Source organism: Ptychodera flava, chromosome 19 (genome assembly GCF_041260155.1).
Source record: "Ptychodera flava strain L36383 chromosome 19, AS_Pfla_20210202, whole genome shotgun sequence".
Taxonomy (NCBI): domain Eukaryota; kingdom Metazoa; phylum Hemichordata; class Enteropneusta; family Ptychoderidae; genus Ptychodera; species Ptychodera flava.
In genome coordinates this window covers 12,345,682-12,363,462 of record NC_091946.1, presented here as the reverse complement: position 1 = coordinate 12,363,462, position 17,781 = coordinate 12,345,682, and the positions used below count along the sequence as shown (strand labels likewise).

At 36.6% G+C, this 17,781-nt stretch overlaps 1 protein-coding gene across 1 annotated transcript; it reads right to left on the bottom strand.

The window, feature by feature from the left end:
- Window positions 1–1,562: 1,562 nt before the first annotated feature.
- On the bottom strand, window positions 1,563–14,930 carry LOC139118619 (UDP-glucuronosyltransferase 2A3-like). The gene is made up of 4 exons (XM_070682034.1): window positions 13,949–14,930; window positions 6,674–6,893; window positions 6,047–6,266; window positions 1,563–5,555 (listed from the first exon to the last, which is right to left on the bottom strand). The coding sequence occupies exons 1-4, from the start codon at window positions 14,786–14,788 to the stop codon at window positions 5,279–5,281; spliced, it is 1,557 nt and encodes a 518-aa protein (XP_070538135.1). The 5' UTR covers window positions 14,789–14,930; the 3' UTR covers window positions 1,563–5,278.
- Window positions 14,931–17,781: the final 2,851 nt, after the last annotated feature.

The window sequence follows — 17,781 nt, the reverse complement described above, 5'->3', positions numbered from 1 at the left end:
TTAACTCTTCATATTTTGTTGGTTTGTATATTTCCTAAGTTCTTGAGTGAAAATGTTGATTTCTCAGGAAAAACTGCTTGAAGAAAATAAGATAAACATCTCTTTTGGCTTTTCGGATTTGTTGAGTTGTGTTTATTTTTTTAGAGATGTAGGCTGTAAGATCTCTGCCACGCCTATTTGCAACAATCAACCCTAATTGTAACACTAACCTAATGTGCAACAAACCTTAACCCTATTTGTAACACTAACCCAATTTGTAACAAACCTTAACCCTATTTGTAACAATAACCTTATTTGTGAAAAATATGGCCATATTTCTTTAAGTTTTGATGAAATTGGCATATTTGTATTTTGGGGGGCAATTTTTCTGTTTTTTCCTTCTACCAACTAATTTTTTTCGGAAACTGCTCGTCAGATTAAATGTTTTCAATTTCGTTGTGCAGGTTCAGAAGGATAATACTTGTAAGATATAATCAAGCTGTACAGATATATGCCAAATTTTTTTTGGGGGGGGGGGCAATTTTCACCAATTTCGGTCAAAAAAGTAAAAATCTTCTTTTCTGACACAAGTCATACTAACCCAATTTGTAACAAACCTAAACCCTAATTGTAGCACTAACCCAATGTCTAACAAAAGTTAACCCTATTTGTAACAAAAACCTAACTTTTAAGAAAGCTTAACCGTATGTTTTGAAATTTTGATGAAATTTACAAATTTGTATTTTTTATAGGAATTTTCCTGTTTTTCCTTGTCGAAACTTATTTTTTCGGAAACTGCTCGTCAAATTATTTTGAATTTCGGTATGCAGGTTCCGAGGGATAATACTTGTAAGATATAACCATGTTGTGCAGATATATGTCAAATTTTATTTGGGGGGAATTTTCATCTATGTTTGTCAAAACATGTGAAAAATCTACTTTTCTGACATAAGTCATACTAACCCAATTTGTAACAAAACCTAACCCTATTTGTAACAATCACCTAGTCTGTAAAAAAACTTGACCGTTTTGGTTTTAACTTTAATGAAATTTGCATGTTGTATTTTAAGGGACAATTTGTTTGTTTTTCCCTTGTCGAAACCTATTTTTCGGAAATTCCTCGTCAGATAGTTCTGTATTCCGGTGTGCAGGTTCCTAGGGATAATACTCGTAAGATTCAATCAAGTGGTGCAGATAAATGTCAATTTTTGTTTTCGGAAATTTTCACTGATTTGGGTAAAAAAACTCAAAAATCTGCTTTTGTGACACAAGTCATAACAACCCAATTTGTAACAAAAGTTAACCCTATTTGTTACACTAACCTAATTTGTAATAAAACTTAGCCCTTTTTGTAATATCTGCCTAATTTTTTCTTAAAAACTCGGCCATATGTTTACATTTTGATGAAATTTCCATATTTGTATTTTTGGGGAGCAATTTCCTGTTATTTCCTTGTCGAAACTCATTTTTTCGGAAACTTCTCGTCAGATTGTTTTGAATTTCGGTGTGAAGGTTCCTAGGGATAATACTCGTAAGATATAATGAAGTTGTGCAGATATATGAAAAAAATAATTTCGGGGCAATTTTCACCAATTTCGGTCAAAAAAACCTCTTCTTTTATGACTCAAGTCATACTAAACCAATTTGTAACAAATGTTTACCCTATCGGTATCAGTAATCCAATTTATTTGTAACAAAACTTAACCCTATTTGTAACAATAACTCAATTGTAACAAAACTTAATCGTATTTGAAATAAAAGGGACCAACATGCTTAGAAATGGCCAACTAATAGAAAGAGGTATTTATGATATTAGTAAGATATACTCATATTGCAAGATTATTTTTGGGCAACTTTTGCCGTTCTACGGTTTTAAAAAAAAAGTCAAAATTCTTCTTCTTATAAACTAATCATCTCATTGCTTTGAAATTTTGTGTGCAGCTTCCTAGCGATGACCTTAGTAAAGTTTGTTCAAATTTTGATGAAGTTGATATATTTGTATGCCAACGTCTTTCCGTATTACGCACTCATGACTTTTTTAAGTGTATAAAATAATGTTGATGCGGAACCTCAAAAGTTATGAAGAATGTCAGAAATAACTCCATTACTGTATGAAAAAAAGTCGACTTTGTGTTTTACCTTTACATTAGGTGAATAACTAAAATTCTTTCCTATCTAAAACAAACATTGCCACATTATGTAAAGGACGTTAAAATTTATTTTCATGAATGTAAAGTAATCAAGATTACATTACAAAACCACATTATGTCTAAGTATCATGCAAAAATGTTAAAATTCATCCATGCTGTTATATAGACAATGGAAAACTGACTTTTATTTTCTGCTCTGTACAAAAAAATGTTTCGGTTGTGTTCTATCTTGTCTAGCCACAAGCAGAGTAGGTATTGTGTACTCTTCATCAGTATTGATTTCAGCATGCTTTAGGTAGTCAAAAAACAGCAACAACTTTTTATATAAAACAAAACTCACAAAACAAATAAGATCGCAACTTTGATCATTTAAAATGTATGAATAAATGAATGCAAGATCATTCTCCAAAAGTACAGAAAATAATAAATATCTTGTCTATCTACAACCAGAGTGGGTCTTGTTAACTCTTCACCAGTATTGTTTTCAGCAGGTTTTAAATAGTCAAAAAAAGCGACAACTTTTATATAAAACAAAACTCTTCAAAACAACTAAGATCGACTTTGGCCTTTTAAAATGTATGAAGAAACGAATGCAAGATTATATAATAGGATATAGGATAAAGGATAAATGTCCAAATATACAGAAAGGTCATTACAAAGATTGTCAAAATATTTTGAGCAAATGCTGATAAATATGGTACTCATTTGCAGAAAAAATGATTCTAGTTCTTTTAGTATAAGTGGTATTAGGTATATGCATGCGTAATTAGATTCTCAAAAATTTGGGTCAAAGATCATTCAAAATTGTCAAAAAATTGACAGAAATATTTGGTTACAAGATATCAATAAAAAGAATGTGTGACATTTGACTCAGTTATTTTGAAGTTAACAGTGAACAGTTAAAATGTGTATATTGTTTTGTGCTATATGTATATGAGAATTATAAATTTTTATAAAACGACAAAAAACGGCCACTTGCAATATTTCAATCAAAACATCACAATGGCATGCAGGAGATATATGCACTAGTCATCCTGCCCAATTTCAGAAAAAGTTACAGAAGCATTTTGGATATGCATTGTCCACAGAACTAACTATGCAAATTACCCTTAATTATGCAAACCATGCCCACCACCAAGAAATCACATATTTAGACCTATTATCTACAAAGGTCATCGGTACAAAAAAGAGAACATTCTTGACATCAAAACACTAACAAAACCAACAGATAGATTCCAGTTCTTAGAGATAAACTCGTGCCACCCCGCAGCAACATTCAAGCGCCTGGTCGAAGGTTAAATATTACGATACATTAGGACGTGCAACAACTAAGCCGATTTTACACAGAAAGTCACACAATTTAGTGAAAAATTACAAGACCGAAATACAAAAATATGAAATAGAACGCATTATCTGAGAAACAGATCATAAAAGAAAAAAAGACAACTTGAACAAAAGCAAAAAATAACACCAACAACAATACTCTAGTCTTCATACCAACATACAGCCCGTACATCGAAACGAAAAAATCAAGGAGGCCCTAATAGAAAACTGGGTGAACTTAAAAAGACGAAACGCTGACAAACTGTTCCAAAAACAATCAATAATCGCATACAGAAGGAACAGAAATATAGGGGATACACGTATAAACGCCACTACTTGAACAACAAACTTAAGTGCAACAACATACTAACACATAAAATCAACCAACCATTAAACACGTCTAACCAATCAAAGTGAACTTTTAAGCGACTGATGAAGAAAGCTCTGTTTTCGAAACGTAGCGTCAAAGCTAGATTGCAGTGTCACATTAGTGTCTGCACTTCATTGCGGTTTAACATCAAGACACGTAAGTCTCGCAATGGCTAATCAACATTTTACATAAAACAGTCAAACATGATATACACTTACAATATACACAATATCATACACAAGACGCAAACATGCACTTACAATATACACAATATCATACATGAAACGCAAACAACCAAGATATGAACGATGTGTAGAGTTGCTTTCCTTTACTACCTAAACATATATGGCCAAGTTTTTTCAAAAAGTAGGTTGTTGTTACAAATATCATGGTTAAGTTTTGTTACAAATTGGGTTAGTGTTACAAATAGGGTTAACTTTTGTTACAAATTGGGTTAGTATGACTTGTGTCAGAAAAGTAGATTTTTCACATTTTTTGACCGAAATTGGTAATATTTTCAAAAAAAAAAAATTGACATATATCTGCACAAGTTGCTCAGTTGATTATATTGTACGAGTATTATCCCTAGGAACCTGCACACTAAAATTCAAAACAATCTGACGAGCAGTTTCCGAAAAAAATAAGTTTCGACAAGGTAAAAACAGGAAATAGGCCCCTAAAAATAGAAATCTGCAAATTTCATCAAAATTTAAATAAATGCGGTCAAGTTTTTTCAACAATTAGGTTATTGCTACAAATAGGGTTAAGTTTTGTTACAAATTGGGTTATTGTTACAAGTAGGGTTACGTTTTGTTACAAATAGGGTTTGTGTTACGAAAACGGTTGATACAAGGTCACATGAAATCCTTCGCGTCAACCATTTTTGTTTCTGTTGGCATCGAATCCTGTGATTTAACACAAACAATACCTTCTTTCATATTTAAATCAACAGACTCTAATACCAAATCTAAGAATAACAGTAACTCTCAATCATAAGACTTGAAACCGGCTGACCGGAACATAAACAAAATAAAATTCAAAAATACGTGCCATCGCCCTATTTTTCAAGTGGAAGGACTGCAGGATATATTCAGAAACATTTTTTTGGCTAAATCTTCCACAATTCCGTCAAAAGAAGTGGATATAAATCTCCTTGCTTTTTTTTTATTTTACCGGATTCGTCAAATACCTCATTTTTTAATTAAAACTTAAGCGTTTCTAATCAATTGTCACAATCAACTTTGCACCTTATCAGCAATTGTATTTCATCTTGGTCGATTTGGTGCCCTCACTGGTCACAGGTGTATAATTCCACATTCCATAGGTGACTGGATGCCTTACGTTGTGAGTTCGAATCCAGATGAAAATCCACTGTATATTCGAATCTAGGACAAGAAATACCACGTATTTATAACATTTGAAACTATAAGGTGATGACTGAGATCTTGGTACGCATTCAGTTGACTTTCTCTTTCCCAGTCTTTTTGCAAAGTAATCGACAGAAGAATGACATTGCCTTGACAAACAGGAAGACAAACAAGATCAAAATAACAAACAAGAAGGCGATAACGTCAAGTGAAAAATACTGGATGATATTGAGGTTGAGCGCTTCAGCTCGCAGATGTTGTCCGCCATGGTTGATGACATGTTCTATCCAGAAGACCGCCGCCTCCCCTGTCGACATGGGTACGTCTCGTTGGATGCGGGACAGACGCGCTGCGTTTTCTTTGTAACTGTAAATATCAACAGAATTGAGAGGATGAAGACGTTTTACGATATTCCAGAGAGAGAGAGAGAGAGAGAGAGAGAGAGAGAGAGAGAGAGAGAGAGAGAGAGAGAGAGAGAGAGAGTGAGAGCAAGTCTGTGGAAAGCAGTTAAAGCTACAGTCCCTGCATGTACGCTTTGTTATGAACTGTTCGGATTTTCCTCGCAGTTTCACGCTCTGCTTAAATGAATTGTACACCAACAAAAAAATCAAACTTGAGATCAATAAGTTATATCACAAGAAAGGTATTGTCATTTGTTAAACGCTGCTTTTGGGGCGGCCGCCATAATTGCAATTGATGATTGAAGATCGAACACATCTTAACCTTTGCACGAATTAACATAAATTGGCTTTTTTTATACACACAAACTAAAAAAAATTGGTCACACATAGAAAATCTTTCGATAGTTCTGCGGGCTAGTCTTCCAAGCTTTGTCGGGGACGCGAATATCAACCCACCTGGGATCCTCAATAACGTCTGTCACAGCTTCGTAGAGTTCGTCCGAGGTCAAGGTCGCCATTGCAAGTGTTACAGCCATGCCTTTCTCTGTCATTCTTGCCATATTGTCGAATTGATCCGACCAAAGAGGAATTCCAACTATTGGCACGCCGTGAAAAATGGCTTCTGCAACTCCCTTCATACCAGCGTGGGTTATAAAGGCTTTGGTCCTAGGATTTCCTACGTAAATGAAACGCAAGTTTGCCCTATAAGTCAATGTACACCAAAGCGAATCGTCCCGAACCAAGTAACTTGACATGATATTTGATCATTCTTACGATACATTTGTCGATGACACTCTCTCCATCCATGATCAGTCATTACTAGTCCCTAACAAACTGATGCTGATACGATGAGACAGGATCATGGGTACTGTTCGTCAGTCGTATTGGCTCGTAACGTGAAACAAAACAATGTGTTTATCCGCGCCACAACACGTTGCTTGAAAAAAAATTGTTTGCGAATGTCTCAGAAATTACTCCGGACTCAAGGAGCCTAAGGCCCGAAATGCCATCAAAAATATGCATTCTTTCTTGTCGCTTAAGCAGATATCATTAGATCTATGTCGAAATTTTGTTCATACTAACCCAGTAAATCGTTTTGAGGGATCCATTTCGCAAGCTTTGTATTCGGACCAAGATTCTTTAGAGGATTTCCCTTATATCGCATAGCCACCTTTTGGGGCAGTCGAGCAAGGGCTGCAGCGATTGTTTCAGCTTTTTCGATGGCTATTCCTAGAGTTACGTATGAACCAAAGGAAAACACGACTATTCCATCATCTGCGGAGTTCACAAACTCTTGCCACTCCTATAAGAGATCCATTATATCAGACTTGTCAGGTCAAAATGGAAGAAATTCAAAAGGCAAAACCTGCTAACACTTTTGCCTCTACTTTTACGTACACTCATACACACACACTCAAGTCTATATTTTACATACATACGAGCTCAATCTGATTAAAATCAGATGTAGAGTACGGCGACGTCTACCTACGCGTAAGCGGTATTCTCTTGCTTTCGCGAGAGGCGACAGCCAGAGAATACCGCGTAAGCGTAAGTAGACGTCGCCGTACTCTACATCTGATTTAATCAGATTGATACGAGCTCAACATATATATGTATAAAGTGTTTTCATTCGGAGTACGAACCTACAACATACGGCATCAAGTCACCTAGCGGAGAAGCAATAGACAGAACCGCTCGGCAAAATCCCAAATCTCAAAAAAACAGGGTTCACGCTAACGTTTGCCACAGTCGCAAATTGCGAATAAATGTCCCATGTGGCGAAAAAAATTGCGACCCCTTCGCCACGCGTAGCGAACGCTCTTGACCGGGTGCCGTGTTGGGATCATTGACCCAAGAAATTGTCTCCGAAATTCAAGTCAGTCCTGCGGTCCCAGACCGAGTGTTTTCCCGAAGGATCAAGAATTTTGACATGCGGGTGGTCATTGTGACCGACCCAAAATATATACTGGATTATTTAATATGTAGCCTACTATTCTATCAACTAGTCGTTTTTACAAATAAATGTATGTTGTTTGCCGCAATCCAAATTTTCCAGTATAAACGCTGCAAGCATCGTGCGAAACATTTGACCTGGTTACGCGTTACGTCACAGGGAGCTCTTTCTCCTTGTTTATGTGTGTCTGTGTTTGTTTGTGTGTAAGTGTTTGTGTTTGTTTATCTGTTAATAAATTAACAGCAAAAATCTGTTTTGTTTATATATTGGTAAATAAAGAGCAGTTTATTTATTTATTTATTTATTTATTTATTTACTTATTTATTTGTTTATATGTATTTTGATGGTAAGGGTTAGGGTTAGTTAGACTTAGGGTAAGGTTAGGGTTAGGGTTACAGCAAAAGCTGTTTTGTTTATATTTGTCAATAAAGAGCAGTTTATTTATTTATTTGTTTGTTTGTTTATATGTATTTCCGATGGTTAGGGTTAGGCTTAGGCTTAAGTTAGGGTTAGGCTTAGGCTTAGGCTTAGGCTTAAGTTAGGGTTAGGGTTAGGCTTAGGCTTAGGCTTAAGTTAGGGTTAGGCTTAGGCTTAGGCTTAAGTTAGGGTTAGGCTTAGGCTTAGGCTTCAGTTAGGGTTAGGCTTAGTCACTCCCTCTATATTACAGGGAGCACATCTCATTGTTTATGTGTGTCTGTGTTTGTTTGTGTGTAAGTGTTTGTGTTTGTTTATTTGTTATTTTAAATAAAATAACAGCAAAAAGCTGTTTTGTTTATATTTGTCAATAAAGAGCAGTTTATTTATTTATTTATTTATTTATTTATTATTTATTTGTTTGTTTATATGTTTTTCTGATGGTTAAAGTATGCGTTAGCCTTAAGTTAGGGTTGGGGTTAGGATTAGGGTTACAGCAAAAGCTGTTTTGTTTATATTGTCAATAAAGAGCAGCGTTAGCCTTAAGTTAGGGTTGGGGTTAGTCACTCCCTCAATAAAATAACAGCAAAAAGCTGATTTGTTTATATTTGTCAATATACAACAGTTTATTTCTTTATTTCTTTCTTTATTTATTTCTTTCTTTCTTTATTTATTTGTTTGTTTATATGTATTTCTGATGGTTAGGGTTAGGGTTCGGCTTAAGTTAGGGTTAGGGTTAGTCACTCCCTCTATATTACCAGACAAGGGGAGCAACTGGGATTCCAACATCTGTATTTTCAAATCAAGAAAAACACACCAAATAAATGCAAGACAATTTAAATATTGGGTTTTGTGGCGGTAACATGTCCTGTACGTACCATACCTATCCTGTAATTCGATGGAAAGGGCAAAAATCGGCGATATTTAGCATCTTTCTCCTTTGATTCATACTGTTTGTACGGCAAAACTTAAGTGTCACACTTTGGCGGGTTAGTACGTAAGTGAAATTTAAATTGGACAAATCAGATACCTTGTTAGACTCACAGCACTATCTCAAGCGACTGTACCGCAGCAAGGTGCAGTCGTGCCTGTGACTAATACGTGTTCGCGGATATCGAGAATGCGACAAAAAGAGTCGTTGTGTCACTGTTCATGACTACGGATCATACACAGTCACAAGCGACTCACGCTTACTACCGTACTCGTCCGAGTATAAGCCCCTGCTCGTGTGTTAGCCCCCTCACTGGTTTGAGAGGATTTTTTGAAAATGCATTACATCCGTGTATAAGACCCTGCCGTAGTGTAACTCAAAGACAGAAAGGTTAGGAGAGTATATTTGGTCATTAAACTTGGTAAAATTACTTTTAAATAATAAAGAAACCATTAAAAGATGTTAAAACAATGGGAAACTCGAGTTCCCTTGACAGCAACGTAAGGAAAATGACACTTTTTCCCAGTACTTTCTTGATTCTTTGACCCTGCTCACCCCTGTCGCCTAAATAAAATAGTCTCACTCACGTCCGCTATTGTTTATTTTCATTAACGACCACGGTGTTGTCATCCTCTAAACATGCAGTTTCTTTTGTTTGAAGCAATCATCCTTTCATATGTGAAGACTGTTTTCTGGTGACAATTACAATTTTCACTGCTATGTTGTTGTTTTCACAAAATTTATACAGTTTGATACTGGAATATTGAGTTGCCTTTCCATGTAGGCAATGCATGCCATGACAGTTCACATTTACTGTTGATCAGCAGCATACATGACGTCTTTGCTTCAAGTTTAGGTGTTTTTTTCAATGCCGAATTTCACCAAAATGTCACTTCTGTATTCAGAGATTGTGTAATCAATTTCTTTGGATGTGTAAGTCGATTTTGAAAGCGATAGAAAAATCCAGAGGTGTTGGAAAAAAATCGTGCATAAATTAGCATAAATTAAGCGTCCGTGGCTGATAACATGGGGATGCTCGATCGAGTATAAGCCCCTCCCCTAGTTTTACCGCCGTTCAGTGTTGCCGAACCGGGGCTTATACGCTCACGAGTACGGTACTATTCGTAGTTGGAAGGTTACTGCCCGTAGTTTACTTTTGATAGCTAGAAAACTATTGAACCAAAACCAAGAACAACTTACCATAGTTGAGTTTGGAGCCGCGGAAATTCAGCCATGGCGACAGTCTCTCTGTATTTGTTTACTTCTGGGTTTAGGCTCAAGTTTTTGAATCTACCACCATAGGCTAGTACATCTCACGAACTGGTTGGAAGTGAGTGCGTTTCGCACAGATGCATATCTGATTGGTCCAATTTGAATTTCCCTGACGTATTAACCCGCAAAAGTGTGACACTTAAGTTTTGGCGTACGAACTGTCTGAATCAAAGAAGAAAGATGCGAAATATCGCCGATTTTTGTCCTTTCCATCGAATTTCAGGATAGGTGTGGTAAGTACAGGACACGTTGCCACCACAAATCCAATATTTCAATTGTCTGGCATTTATTTTGTATGTTTTCCTTGACTTGAAAATACAGATGTTGGAATCCCAGTTGCCCCCCTGGTCTGGTAATATAGAGGGATTGACTAACCCCAACCCTAACTTAAGCCTAACCCTTACCCTAACCATAGGAAATACATATAAACAAATAAATAAATAAATAAATAAACTGCACTTTATTGACAAATATAAACAAAACAGCTTTACTGAGATTTTCACGAACTTTACACTTTTGTTGCTCATTAGCATTTTATTTGGTAATGTTGACTTCACTTGAAAAAATACTCATTCACAATTGAGCATGTATCTACCACAAATACACAGGTAAAATGTGCAGCAGTTCTCAATTTGTTGCAATCGGACCAGGGACTTCAGGAACATCTTATTTGGCACATTTTTCAATAAAACAGGCAAAACTTTACTACATCTTAACCCAAAACTTCTTTTAAACACAACATATAAATATTTTTCATGATATTTTTTTGTAAAACAGTGTATCAGCTGCACTGGTTAATATTACATTTAACAATAACAAACTTCTGTCTTCTAATTCACTCATATTTACTTAGCCAAATTCATCAATATTTTGAACTTAAAAATCCAAAGTTGATAGCTGCTACCTGATATGTAATTCCTGAACAAAATACTGTAAACCAAAATTTGAAAATACCTCAAAAATACATATATACCAATTTTATGCTTTTCAACAAAAATATCACCTACATTGTCCCTCCCAATATATATACCAAATAACAAAGTAATAACTCCCCAACAATAGAAATATTGCAGATTATAAAAAGATAAATCTATTCTTATGCTTTTATCAACATCTACAAGATTCCATTCTGTTATAGATCACCATTAGGCTAAGCATTCCACATTTTGAAGCTGGCCACATTTTAATGCGGAAATTATTTAGTTATAAGCTCCAAAACTTCGTCTTGGTCTCCTAGTGTGCCTATGGACAGTGATTAAAATATAAGAAACAGCTGGTAGACAGGCACTCAGGGTGAATATATTACATCATTTGATTAGTTTATTGTCCTCTTTCCACTTATGTGATAATTTTAAGACAATCAACCCGCAAAGAAGTTTATATGCATTGACGAATACTTCATCTTTTGCAGGCACATAGCAAACTTTTCTTGATTGCTCACGAACAATATTTGACATAGACTGAAATAAATAACATGCAACCAATGTTTACATTTTGCCCATACACCAGATACATGGAGAAATTTCAACATACAGTCATTACCTCAGAAACCCTACAGGAAAAAGTAAACATTGTTTTCTTCCATGGCCAGATGGCAGGAAGTGACTATTTGCAACATTGACACTCTCCAACATTGAAAAATTATGGACTATATTTGTTGGAGACCAAACCAGCTAAAATCACCTTCACCTTTGCTTTCTAGTGATTTTTTTACTGAATTTCAAATCCAAATACAGTTTACCTACTAACTAAATCACCACATTATGTACTCTAAGTTCCTGTAGGTATAAAATCGGCAAAATTAAGAAAATCTCTTCTTAAAATCTATTAATTTTGTTCATATCAACACAATCTGAATAAGTTATGGTACTACCACTCACTGAAACCTTCATGCTTAATTTCAAACCAGCATTGGAAGTGGTTGTAAAGGTATTTTTACCAACAACAACAAAGAAAAATAAAAAAAATATTGCAATTGTTCATCTCATTCTGACATCGTAATATACATATGAGAACATTTGTAGGGATTTACAAATCAAATTTCAAATCAATACTGTACAGCAGACTATTTCTGTAAATTTTTCCCGTCAACAGTTAGGTAAAAACTTTACCAAAACACAAAATTGAAGATATTTCTCTGATAGCAGCTGAAAATGCTCCTATGTGTTTTGTAGAGAATAACTTTTTGTGACACATGTGTTGATGAAGGAGGAAATCTTTGATAGCCCACTTCAGGTCGACCTGATCAAAATGGCATAAATAGCTGCAAAATGCAGACGGTAATTAAAGATTTTACCATATTTATTAATTAAAATCATCTGCAGGAACATGTCTACCAAACATCAATTCTATCAGACAAGAAGGTTTTGAGAAACAAATTTTCTGATCAAAAATGGCAAAAATTGCCCCAAAATATAAAATTACCGATTTCAACCTAATTTCAATATATCATATCAAGATAAACTCTAGGAACCTGTTTACTAAATATCAAAGCAATTAGACAAGTAATTTTCTACAAAAAAATTATTAACCAAAAATGAAATAAAAAATTGCAGATTTCATCCTACTTTCAATAGATCACATTAACATAAACCCTTGGAACCTGTACATTAAATATCAAAGCTATCAGATCAGTAGTTTTTAGAGAGAGAGAAGAAAAAATTTGACCAAAAATAGCAGAAAAATAGCACCAAAATACAAAGTTGCCGATTTCAATCTAATTTCAATGTATCATGTGAAGATTAAGCCTAGAAATCTGAATACAAATATTCAAGCAATCAGACGAGTAATTTTTGAGAAAAAATATTTAACCAAAAATGAGAAAAATTGCCCCAAAAATACAAAATTGCAGATTTCATAAGAATTTGAATACATCAGATTTTGATCATTCTTAGGAACCTATATACCAAATATTAAAGCTATCAGTGGTTTTTGGATAAAAAATTTTTGACTAAAAAGTTGGGAAAATTGCCCCCAAATTACAAATGCGAAAATTTCAATGCAATTTATATAAACTTGACTGAGGTCATCCTGAAGAACATGTATGCCAACTTTCAAAGCAATCGGACAAGCGGTTTTAGAGAAAATTTTTTTGAAAGATTTTTTGACTACAAACTGAAAAAAATTACCCCAAAAATAGAAATATGCAAATTTCATCCCAATTTGTACACACCTAATTTAGAATACCTAAAGAAACCGGCACGCCAAGCTTAAACCCAATCTGACCAACGGTTACAGAGTTTTAGCAATTCGCAGGGTTTTTCCTTTTTTCCAAAGCTAATTTGGACAAATTCACATCTCCAACCCTACGTGCACCTGTACACCAAATACTAAGACAGTAGGTGCTGCGGTTTAGGAGTTTTTGACGTGGACGGACGGACATACATCACATACATACATACATACATACATACATACATACATACATACTGACATACATACATACTGACATACATACATACTGACATACTGACATACTGACATACTGACATACATACTGACATACATGTTACTGACATACATACATACTGACATACATACTGACATGCAAATGGATGAAAATGAACTTATTCACCTTATACGATAACCTCTCATAAATATATACCAAATGCGAGCTAAAAAGGCAAACAAAATACATTTGATTAAAAATGTAAACACTACGAAAACATTACACCGAAATAAAATAAAGTTTACACACGTGTTTTGTCACTATATTCTCACCCCATAAATGGATACCACGAGGTCCGTGTTCACACGTTCTGTACGCTATTAATCGTTTTGTACTTACGTTGCTGAGGGCTTTAGGCTCTTGGCAAAGCATACAACCAATGAACACCGTATTCGGCATAAGGGGGCGAGGGATATCACTCGCCCAGTCGACTCCAAATAACACGATTTCAGAATCGGCGTAGAAATTGTACATCGGTGACTCAGGCTTAATATTGTGTTGAGTTTTGAGCATTTGGTAGGGCTTGAGTATAACAAAATCAAGGTAATAGAGACCGATGACATAGGTGGCCATGTTTTGCAGTCGTTCTACAAATGTCATTTTTGTGGTCAGGCGCGACATTGCAGTCGGAACATAAGAAATCGGAGAGGGGATCCGAGTGTGAAAAGTGTGAGCAGGTGACTCGGGTCTCCTTGTAGAGAAAACAACGTACGGTAGTGAAAGTTTCTGTGCGATAAGAGCTCCACAGGGTGTGAATGCGTTGAAAACGACGATATCAAAATTTGCTTTGCGAAAATTTTTGAATAACTCGTCATTTTCAAGTATCAAACTGCAATCATCTACAAGGGTTTTGCTAAATTTAGCCACCCAGTCTGCCAGGCTCGCCTCTCCAGACACAGCCTTCTTGCAATAATCCTTGTCCATCTTTTCGAACAAAGTCTCGTCAATCACAGTCTTGTATGTCTCGAATTTCAAGAGATTCTCGACTTGAGTAATCTTGTTGAGGTCGTTGTAGTGACCTAGAAGTAAGGTGACCTCGTGTCCGGCGTTGGCAAGATGTTCGCCCAATTTCGAAAAGTATATGAAGTGGCTTCCTGTGTGTATTCCTGATAAAACAAGAATCTTGCTTCCCCGGGAGTCGGTGACCAACATCAGGAAAAGAAAATACAATCCGAACATGGCTGTTGTTCGATGTATAAAAGCTTGGCATTCAAGTGACCGTGGCACGCTTATGTGGTAATTAAGAGACCCTGGAATACGTATTGCGCATGGTCAAAAAACGTAGCCCTCGTAATATAAATATTAATCAGTCGATGCGGAAGCATGTACCATTGTTTCGGGACTTTTCGTCCAGCTTTAAATGCCCAGAGTCCTATTATTCGGCTGTATTCGGATATCGTCATCGAATGGAGAGGCCAGGCAACACAATGATGGTTTCTGTGACAGGTAAGTTTAAATTTCAGCAAGTTACCGTCGATCGAAAAAACAGTGTCAAATGAAAAATTGCGGCCAGTTTTTTGCTTGTTTAAGTCTCGTAGCGAGACCATTGCTCATCCTTGGTTTTCTTGAGACATGTTAGCGCTAAAAATTGTACTTACAGTGGTTGGACGCTATAAAACTTGGCTTTTCTTAGATGTAACGTATGATGAGTTTAGGCGATTGGGAAAATTGGGGAAAGTATTTTAAAATGTGCCTGTCCACATGTGTAATCTAATATATTGTGCTAGGCACTAGACCTTCGTCAAGTATAGTAAAATCATATCTTTTCCGTGATATTCCGACAACTCCGCCTGGCCCAACCGGGCCTCGTCAAGTATGTTGCCACCGAAGTAGCCAGCAGGCTGTACCATTATTTTCAGGGGTGGCCGACAGTTGACAGGAGCTGAATATGCGTGATAATGGAAGGGTAGGACTAGCAGTAGTGCGTTTGTGGCAGTAGTTGTTTTAATCATGGATCTACCAAGCTCCATGTTTCATTAGTAATTGTATATCTCTTTTTGGAGGATTGAAAAAAGGTCATAGGACAGTTTGTTTCTTTTGAATTACTGCAAGAATATCACTATCGCTGAAGGCAAAGTGACCAGTGACCATCTATTGAAACATTCGCCATATTTGTTTCTGAATATGTGAAAGACAATATGCAAATTTTATTGTCTTTTGCCGTTTGGCGCCCTATTTGACACTTTCTACGACATCCTTTTTTATAGTCGGGCAGAACCTCTTTTTGCCAGGAATAATACCTCTTCGTTTCGGCCCTGTCTTCACACATTCTATTACAGCAGCACTTGTTAGTGTAGTTGAACTTAGTCGAATAATTCCACAGTACGTAGTAAAATTTAGGCAAATCACAGTCCCTCTGTGGATAGAGGGACTGTGGGCAAATGTATCTGTACAATGTGCAGGAACACAAGAAAATTCTAACGACTTGAAATAACCTGCTCCCATGTAGGATTTATTGAACTAGTACGTTGTTGAACTTAGCTTAGAGCGTTCAGAAGACAGAACAATCTGTGACTTATTGAACTAGGCAAGTTATCTAACGGCTATATTCAGTCCCTCACACCTTTCGGGCACCCCTAAAACTAATGGTACAGTCCATTAGGTACTCCCGTGGCAGCATACTTGACAAGGCTGGCTACTTAGACTTTACGAGCTCACTACTGGCCGACTTCATTCAAAAGTGTAGTCACGAGGCGCATTTTGTGTTTGTTTCTTAGTCAGTGTATCATTTCATAACAAAGTCAGATGTTTCAAAACAAAGGTGATATTTTGACTGACATTCATGCGTCATGTGGCTTCATTTTTTCACTTTTCAGTAAGTAAAGTGGAGAATATATGGGACCAATTGCAGCACCCCATCAACATTAGAGGTTTACAAAAAATACCAAGGGGACGGATCAGCCCATTGATGGGGCAACTATATCGTGCATATACCATGTGTACACTGTAAACCCTGCAAACACAGAAGCTGTTATTGATTCCCTTGATGAGACATTGAACGATATGGCCAGTATTGCCCTGCGTACAGGTCTGTGTGTTCCCGATGTTATACGGCATCCACCACAGCTTTGCAACGGTCCATAGAGATAACTGGGGACATTGAACGCAGTTAGATTCAAAATGGTGATCTCCATTGGTAAACAACTGGTCGAGTACGTTGTGTTTCAGAAAACGAGCGATTTTGTAATCGCATCTTTTCTGGGGTCGGTTAGGAGGTAAAGGTAGGCAGGGAAAGGATTTTGCCCCGATAGAGCAGAATTTCGGCCAAAAAGATCGCTTTTTCGTAGCTGTCCGGATCCGGACCGCAGAGGCCCCAGTTATCTCCATGGACCGTTGCAGGGCTGTGGTGGAGGGAACACACAGACCTGTACGCAGGGCTATGGCCAGTATTGTTTGTTTGTTGTAGATGTGTTCAACTATTGGACCTTTATGGTCAAGTTAGTGTCATAATCTTCCAAATTGACGCATAGAATATTAATATTTCACGCTCACAATACGCCAGCGTATCAAGCAGCAACGTTTCTTTGTTTTGACTCTCACAATGCTGGCGCCACGAAATACCAGCACAGTATCGACGACATGATTTCGCTCATTTACACATTTAAAAAGAATTACCCAGTAACTAATTTTTCTCATGGAGGTATTCTGCGTACTACCCCACTGTTCTATTGTGTTTCAACCAATCGTAATATTGAGCCGTTGTTATCATTTTAATTTATTCATGGCGTGGGTTTGAAACAAACGAATTGTAGCAAGCCACGCACGGGCAAGTGATAATTTCTACTTTTGTAGTCTTTTCTAATGTCGGTAAATCAAAGTATTGTCTTATTATATTCTTTATGGCATCGGAATCCGACATAACTTGGACCAAGATTCAACTAGGAACGAGAACAGGACTCAGGCAGAGTCACTCACTGATGTGGCTGGGCCGGGAGGCCTAGTCATGGTTCCGTATTCAATAAATAAGCTCCAGTTATAAATCAACACTTGTCGTCAGTTCCAGCTTCCATCACTTACGTTATGACATGGTGGAGATACCAAACCCGGTTCGAAGACTGACTTTGGGTCGTCAGTCACCTCTCGTCGCCAAGCGAGAAGCTCTACGATTAATTCCCCGAAGCACGAATGTCACCTTTGCCAAGCCGACCAGCGAGCGAGTTCGAGTTGTGAGT